The sequence below is a fragment of the Crassostrea angulata genome, unplaced genomic scaffold, assembly GCF_025612915.1.
Source record: "Crassostrea angulata isolate pt1a10 unplaced genomic scaffold, ASM2561291v2 HiC_scaffold_1, whole genome shotgun sequence".
Classification (NCBI taxonomy): domain Eukaryota; kingdom Metazoa; phylum Mollusca; class Bivalvia; order Ostreida; family Ostreidae; genus Magallana; species Magallana angulata.
The window spans coordinates 395,737-404,498 of NW_026441566.1; the positions used below are offsets into that span (position 1 = coordinate 395,737).

General features: G+C 36.9%; 1 protein-coding gene across 5 annotated transcripts; it reads left to right on the forward strand.

Annotated features, from left to right (window-relative positions):
• Positions 1–822: 822 nt before the first annotated feature.
• On the forward strand, positions 823–7,842 carry LOC128168488 (zinc finger protein 626-like). 5 transcript variants are annotated; one of them, XM_052834687.1, is made up of 4 exons: positions 823–853; positions 2,645–3,149; positions 4,138–4,281; positions 4,778–7,842. In XM_052834687.1, the coding sequence occupies exons 2-4, from the start codon at positions 2,675–2,677 to the stop codon at positions 6,817–6,819; spliced, it is 2,661 nt and encodes an 886-aa protein (XP_052690647.1). In that variant the 5' UTR covers positions 823–853; positions 2,645–2,674; the 3' UTR covers positions 6,820–7,842. The 5 variants fall into 5 exon arrangements, with proteins under 5 accessions (XP_052690647.1, XP_052690646.1, XP_052690649.1 ...); XM_052834686.1 differs by lacking the exon at positions 823–853 and adding an exon at positions 874–1,246; XM_052834689.1 differs by lacking the exon at positions 823–853 and adding an exon at positions 877–1,035.
• The last annotated feature ends 920 nt before the right edge of the window (positions 7,843–8,762 follow it).

Here is an 8,762-nt window from a genome sequence, read left to right on the forward strand (position 1 = left end):
CAGTGTTTCTTTTAAGATGGCTCACTACACTGTGAAATATTTTCTCAAATCAGCAGAAAATTACTTGATTATGATCATGATATAGATATCATAATGGATAAGAAGTATTTAAGTCTAATAGACCCAAAAATATGCAATTTTGGATGAAAAATTGCATTTTCAAAAATTAAATTCAGTTAACATGAACAAAAGATCCAGGCGGATTCGAACTCATGATCTGCGGTTCAGAAGCCCAATACTTTAACCACTGAGCTACGACGATATACAATTTAACCTATTTCAACGATATAAACAGTTTAACAAAACAATTAAATTGCCATCTTGTGACGTAGTGTCTTAAAAAGTATAAGTGTAGGTGTAGTGAGGTACGTACCTTTACAAAAAACATTGAGACTTGAACAATTAAACAAAACATTTTTATTAAGATTATTCCATCCAAGACCAATAATTGACAAACATTTTGCCCATTCAAAGCTCTATGACTTAAAAAAATGTTGAATTATATGGGTCAAACTTATTATATAGTTCTTTAATCTTGCTCTTTATTCAGAATTTAAAACTCGATCTTTAAATAATGTCAAATCCATTAAATTCTTGAATATCTAGATCTATGAAGAATTTTTTTTCTTATGTAAATATTGATAAGTTTGATATATAACGTTCATCGAAATTAATCTTATCTTCTTTATCTGAAATGATAGTACCATATTATCTATTTTATATATAACGTCAGGTGCCTGTGAGCTAAACGGCTACAGTAACCCTAACTGTATACAGGCTATGGAAGCAATCGGTTCTAATTTTATAATCTCTTATTTACTTCCGGCAGTGACGACAGGCGCAGAAATTATTGGTTAGTTTATCATGCAACGTCTCACGATTTTATCTGCTTCTTCCATCTGTGTATCGTCATAGTAGAATTTTTAAGAATAATATTATTATTAGATTCAAAACAAATATTTTTCACACGCTGAAATTCGATTTTTGATCGTTTTTATTCCAACACTTTTTGACCTAGAAACGACTACAAAAAAGGTTTGGCCTTGGCTTCGATCCGATAGGCAAAATGAAATATTATCTTACGACAAGATTTTTATTTCTATTTTGAGCGTTGCATTATTATTGAATTTGAATTAAAACAATGTCTCCTGACACGAAAATTGCGCGACATACCAAAATATTGGAGAAAGGCCACGTGTTTGGCTGTTTAGAGCCAGGGAATGTATATACTAAGTCACAGGCTATGGTATAGTACTGTGACTATATTCTCTTTTGAGAAGTGGACAGGCATAGCCTACATCCTACGTGGATGTAGGCTATGCCTGTCCACTTCTCAAAAGAGAATACTGTGACTATAGTATATGTACGTCCCTGTTAGAGCATAGTGATTATTTTTAATTAATTTTAACACTAGCTCATTGAAGATCTACTTCTAGGTGATAGACATGAATAATTTCAACTACACTGAACAATTGTTTAGTGTAGATGAACTTCACCGAGTTGTAATGTATCAGACATGTTTATGGCACGCCAAAAAGACATGCCGTAAACGGTATTTACTAATAGTTTTCATCTGTCCGAAAAATTAAAGGGAAATTTTAAAATCCGCGATATGTGCTACTCGCTATTTTAGGCGAATATTAATTCCTTGCGTTTAATGAGGAACCGTTAAACCTAGTTTATTGACTGTGAAACTATTATTACTCATTTTTGTGAGATTGGCGTGCCATACATGTTGGTCCAACAACACCTTGGCATGGTCGGCAGTACACCACTTAGAGATACGAGATATTCCTTTACGGGTCCCTATAAAAATGAATTAACACATGATGAATTGTCAACATTAAACTGTCATTATAACCACTTTTTTTACCTCCCAAAGAAACTGAAATATTTATCTATTTGTAACATGCCTATCTCATCATTGTTTTTAAAATTACAGGTTCACTCAGATAATTCGGGGAATTTACACTGCTCTGTGTATATGGCTGAATTTAAGGAATGTATGTCCGTTTGTCCTAAAATGTGTTTGCCCTTGATGCTATTTGCCCTAGTTTTCGTTCTCCCTAGGTTGGCTTAGGTCTGTTCGCCTTATTTTAGTACAGATTTAATATAGGTGTATCTTTTTGTATTCTGATCATTTTAACATTATTAAGAGATATATAATTATATAAAACACCTTCACATGATAATAACAACCAATTGACTGACCTGATAATGTTATGAGGACTTATTGTGACTTAAAATTATATATTTATGGTTCACAGTAGTTTGATACAGTTTCATGTTCCATCAACGGATATAGACTTCTATCTCATTTAGCAATCAATGGATTGTTATGTGCTTGGGGTATATGAATTCTTCAGAGATACAATAGATGCTTATATTTTCACCTCTTTTGACCCCGTTGGGCAAATTTAAAACAGTGCAAATTTAATATAATTCTTAAATTGCTGTGTTACTTAGATAGAGTATCATATTCAAGATTGGGCAAAACCATTTGCAAGACTTTTGTGTTAAAGGGCAAAAAAAAAGAAGGAAATTTGGGGTGAAAATAACCCTGTATACATTACTCTTTAAACATTTTTAGGACTAGAAACATAGTTTCACAATTGTATAATAACACAATATATTTTGAATACAGGTGCTTGCCTGTCTTGACTTAACCATCAGAATGGAGGAGCTTCAAGAGATAATGAAATATGTCATTGGCCAAGCTATCTTGAATAAGGTGGATTTCACAGAGGATGTTGAATTCCTGGCGGAGGTTAAAATTACTGTGGACAAAAAGGAAGCTGTAAGCTTTATAATTACAGAGTGGAGCTTAAAAGAAAATGCACACCTTTATCAAAAACAATTTAGTGGATTGTTGGAAAACGCTTACATAGGAATGAACAGAAAAACCAATACATTACAAACAAATGCCAGTAAAATTTCAACCCTAGAGAGTGAGCAAAGAATGTTGGAGAGTCATAGTTTGGAAGGTGAAAGGTCAACTTTAGAGGGTGAGAGGTCAGTTTTAGAAGGTGAAAGGTCGACAGCGGAGGATACATACCAGAATGGTCAGGGGGAGTTAGGATGGAGCGAGGGGAGGGACAGCAATCAAAGGGAGATAAACAGGGAACTGATAGAACTGCAGAGTTGTGATGGTAAGATTGTAATATTTGTATTTGTAGTGTGCATTTCATAAAACGGTGTTTTCATTTCATTTCATTTTATTCAGGTAAACATTGGTAAATATATCACAGAATGCCATATGATTACATATATAAAATACATTAAATAAAAAAACAGACATTTATCACAGCACTATGCAAGTACATAAGAATCAATTTGTTCAATATTCATTGTTATTACATAGATTACATGACATACAAATGCTTATTATTACCTAAGGATGTCCCATAAAAGCCTTGTTAAAATCCTTATTTCCAATGGGGTCCTTATATAACAGTTAGTTAATTACAACAAAAGTGCACTATTACATCATAGAAAAAATTCAAAACTTGATCAAAGTAGAAATATTTACTAAAAAATAAATTTCTTCTGGAGATTAATTTAAATTAATTTAACAATGTTTAAGTTAGAATTAAATTTGTCTTACTCCTCAATGAAAATAATTTTAGTTGCAATTTCTCATATGGAAAATGCCAACATTATCGTTGAACAGGACATTGCAATTTTTTAACAGGATAAAAAAAAAAAAACTTTTTAAATGATTTACTGGTAGATTGTTTTTTAGAATTGAATTCAATAAATTCTTAATGATTTCCAATTTATAAAATGCTCCCAATGAATACCACTCAAAAACAATTTTATCTTAGATTTGTTAAAGCTAGATCTGTTATACTGTATTGCCATACCTACATGATTACAAGTACTGTGGTTTCATCAATATTCATTGAATACCAATTTTCGTGGATTTCGTTGTTAAGTTGATCCACGTAATTTAATGTTCATTGAAGTGCAATATCTATTAACATTTTGTATTGATAGGGTCATTGGCCACGAATTTACATATCCTTGAAACTGTGATTTTCACTTTATCCACGAAAATTGATTAATGAAACCACAGTAAGTCTTCTACAGTTCACAGTAAAGACTATTTATCAAAAGGTTGTGTATTTGTTCATTTAGTTGTGACAGACAGAGAACAACAACAAAGTCATGTGATAGTAGTGGACTCAGCAACCCAGACAGATGAGGCCGGAATAAACCCAGCACTCAAACGTAAACCTAGAAAATCCACCAACCAACAGAAGAAAAACAAGTCTGCTACAGGTAAAAGTGTATTTTAATTTCTGCTACAGGTAACAAGCGTATTTTAATGTCTGCTACATGTAACAGGTGTATTTTAATGTCTGCTACATGTAACAGGTGTATTTTAATGTCTGCTACAGGTAACAGGTGTATTTTAATGTCTGCTACAGGTAACAGGTGTATTTTAATGTCTGCTACAGGTAACAGGTGTATTTTAATGTCTGCTACATGTAACAGGTGTATTTCAATGTCTGCTACAGGTAACAGGTGTATTTTAATGTCTGCTACAGGTAACAAGTGTATTTCAATGTCTGCTACAGGTAACAGGTGTATTTTAATGTCTGCTACAGGTAATAGGTGTATTTTAATGTCTTTCCTCTGTGGATTGTTGAAATACAATATGTTAGAATAAAAAAAATTCTATATACCAGTATTTATTATGATTAAAAACATTAATAGATAGGATCTATAGAGATATGTGATTCTTTTTGATAACTATAAAAATGACTTTTGACAGGTTCAGCGATGAAGATTTGTTCCCCACTGCCTCAGGAGCCAGAGGTAGTTGACATCAAGATGGAGGTTATATCTGACGATGAGCGCGGTAACACGGCTAGTTCTGTCACCGTGGTGTCACCCCTACCACCGACCGACCTCCAGACAAGTACGGGAAACCACGTTCCTTGCCCGCTCTGTCCGACACAGTTCCGCAGCCAGAAAGCGGTGGAGACCCACCTTAGAATGATGCATGACGTAGGGAATGTCTACATGTGTCAGGTGTCGTCGTGTCAGGAAATGTGTCAGTCCAACACTGCGCTTCATCAACACATGAACGACATTCACGGGGTTCAGGAGGTGATGGAGGCCCCGCCAGAAAGTCCTCCCAAGAAAAAACGAGGACGCAAACCTAAAAATCTAAACAAAGATATCCCTGAGCCGATGAATGAGACAGTTACTTCACCTATGGTTAGAAAATCTGGACGCAAGAAAACAGCAAAACAACCAGTGGGTAGAAAGCCAGGAAGGAAAAAGTCTGCACTTAAAGTGGCACATAAAACAAAGCCTGCCGTTCCAGCTGTGAAAGGTGTGCTGAAATGTGACGAATGTCCGAAGGAGTATGCCTCAAAGCGAGCCCTGAATAGACACATCAGAACTGCACACGACGTGAAAAAGTATCAGTGTGATATTTGTGGAAAGGTATTCACCAGCAAAGAGACCCTGTACCATCATCGAAGGGGGATCCACAGCGAGAGCAAGCCATACAAGTGCAGTCAGTGCGATGCTTCCTTCAATTTCAATCATAGTCTGAGACTCCATAGACTTAAGCACAGTGGAATTCGGCCCTTCGAGTGTAAGGAGTGCAATAAAACGTACCTGACTTCAAATCACCTAAAAATGCATATGGAAGGAGTTCACGGAGGAAAGAAAAATCACGAGTGTAAGATTTGTGGCAAGTGCTTCTCATACACAACAAGCCTTAAGGTTCATGAGATGACCCACGGAGATTACAGACCGTATCGCTGTACCGTGTGTGGGCAAGGTTTCGTCAACAGTCACTCCCTCAAGTACCACAAGGAGTCCAAACACTCACACAACACGTGGTTCGAATGCGACTTGTGCGGGAAAAAGTACAAGACAGAGTTCTTGATGAAGACACACCGGCGACGCCATACTGCCGATGGTACGCGCTACATGTGTGACATTTGTGGCCGGCAGTTCATGTACAAAAGTACGCTGGAAATTCACGCTGCAGTGCACAGTGATGAGAAGTCGTTCCAGTGTAGCACGTGTGGGAAGTCATTCAAAACATATGCCACTCTCTACTCCCACCAGTATGTTCACAAGTCTGAGAGCCCATATAACTGTCCAGACTGTGGAAAGTCATTTAAAACAAAGGAGCGCTGCAAGGCTCATCAGAAGAGACACTCGGGCCTGAAGCCATTTGAGTGTGATCAGTGTGGTCGATGTTTCCCTGATAAGGGCGGCCTCTCTAAGCACACCAAGACAGTGCACTGTGACATCAAGATGTTTGTGTGTGACATTTGTGGAAAGGCATGCTCTAGAGCTGACAATCTCCGTGTCCACATGAAGATCCACAACAAGGCGATGGATGCCAGCATCCCGGGCAGAAAGCTCCAAGTGTTCCCCATACAGGACAAGACACTGGCAGTGATGAAGTCGCCAGTCGATCTCGCTCAGAAGGACCAACAGGGGCAAGACTTTCTCAACATCTCCCCCAACTCCTCCCCCTCCCACGCAGTAACCCTCCCCAGGATCTACTCGGACAGGGCCGACCCCTCACCATTCATTCCCAGCGTTACAGACCCTCTAGCCATTCCCCAGGGGTCAGCTCTGGCAGGTCATGGAATTCTTTTGACCGCTCAGGAGACAGAGCTGGGATGTGTGGCTAATTCAGTGCTCCACCCCTCCACCTCTCTAGTGACTGCCCCCACCACCACACAGGCCCCGCCCCCAGGGTCCTCCTACATGTACATGTGGCCCTACCTCCCCCCTCAGCACCAGTCTGATCAGACTGGATCCAATAACCAGTATTTTTAAACAGCGTTTTACAAGAAGCATTCAGATTTGATATCACAGCACAAAACAAAGCATCATTTTTTGACATTTTTGTAATGTACAAATCACCCTTTAAATGCATCTTTAAGGTGGAATAACACATCATCACAAAATGTCTGACCTCTGATCGAAACGACATTTCATTTTATTAAAAAGATTTTCGACGGCAACATGTAACTTACCATATAGCTGAGTAGATAAAGTGTTGGGCTTGTGATCATTACGTCCCGAGTTCGAATCCCCCAGGGGCTTTGAATTGAATTATTTAGATACCTGGTATTCATTTTTTATTCCCAAACTGCAAATTTTTCACTTATTTGACATATGTACAGTTTATTTATATTCATACCTTTCATAATCAAATAATTTACCATCTCTCTTTTATAAAAGACTTCAAATTTAACTACTCTGATCTATTTTCCACATTTTTAAATTAGTTTATAAGTTGAGTGTTTTGGTCAGGGTTTTTTTTTAACAGCAAATATATTTGCTAGAATTTTTTATTTTTAGAGGTTGCCTACACCATTTATATACAGAATTTTGAAATTATGTACACTGTACAGGGAATGCTGGGACAGAGTATCCTGGGACGGAGTCAGAACCAATCAGATTACTGTAATCTTGACCCGGTAATTCGTGACTATTTAATTATAGTGAATCCCAATTGTTCAACTTGAGTGCTTTTGTTGTTGTTTTGTTTTGTTTTGTTTTTTTCTTCTAATATGTTACTGTGTATTTGATTATAAATGTGTACTTTCTTATATTTATAACTCATATGTTTATCAATCTCTTAATACTTGGACAATTTACAGTCAACTATTATTTTGCAGTGTTTAAATTTAACGTTGTTGCTGGTTTTTGGTGGCTACATAATGTTTTTGTACAATATTTGTTACATTGCTGATTTACACGATAACTCCTTGATAATTGTACATATATATTGTATATCATTGAATGATGATAATGGATTATGATTGTTTGAAAAAATGATGCTTATCCAATGAATATTATTTTGTTTTCTTTTCTATGTATCCATTATGCGGTAGAATCAGATTTACTGTACACCAACATTTATTTGTGACGACTCAATTTCGCAATTAACCTGAGATAAAATGGTTCACGGCGACTAGGTTTCGCGACCTAGCCTTATCCTTATAAGTTTTGTTTTTACAATCATATGCCAAGGACTGGTCCACAGCGAAAAATAATCGCAATGATAAGGCTCTCGCGAACCTCACGAATATAAACTGTACATATGAATTAAAGTTGGTTTAACAGAATGCCGTTCCTTCCAGCTCTGGCTAGTCGGGGTTAACCATTTAGCTCAATCAGTAGAGTGCTGGGTTTGTATGCCAGAGGGCCTTAGTTCAAATCCCAGCAGAGTCGATATGTGTCCTAGCTGTTATAAAGGTATCTATAATCTGTGAGGGTACATATACAGTAAAACTTTGTTATCTCAAACTAGTTGAGACTGTTTAAAAACTTCGAAATATCTTAGTATTCTAGATATCAAAGGTAAAATACCTAAGATATTGGTGGTTGGGACTGACTAATCACTTTGACATATCCATTGTAATTGAGATATCAGTGTCCAGTGAGGGCACATGTATGTGGAATCCTCTGTGATGGTACATGTATGGGGAATCCTCTGTGATGGTACATGTATGGGGAATCCTCTGTGATGGTACATGTATGTGGAATCCTCTGTGATGGTACATGTATGGGGAATCCTCTGTGATGGTACATGTATGGGGAATCCTCTGTGAGGATACATTTATATAGAATCCTCAGTGAGGGCACATGTATGTGGAATCCTCTGTGAGGATACATGTATATAGAATCCTCAGTGAGGGTACATGTATAATGGAATCCTCTATGAGGATACATGTATATGGAATCCTCAGTGAGGATACATGTATATGGAA

What these genes read in the sequence shown, in the direction of transcription:
- LOC128168488 (XM_052834686.1), top strand. Translation starts at nt 1,142, where the DNA reads ATGTCTCCTGACACGAAAATTGCGCGACATACCAAAATATTGGAGAAA. An exon ending in ATACTAAGTCACAGGCTATG is followed by an intron (nt 1,247 to 2,644) that starts GTATAGTACTGT and finishes TTTTGAATACAG; the next exon opens with GTGCTTGCCTGTCTTGACTT. An exon ending in AGAACTGCAGAGTTGTGATG is followed by an intron (nt 3,150 to 4,137) that starts GTAAGATTGTAA and finishes TTGTTCATTTAG; the next exon opens with TTGTGACAGACAGAGAACAA.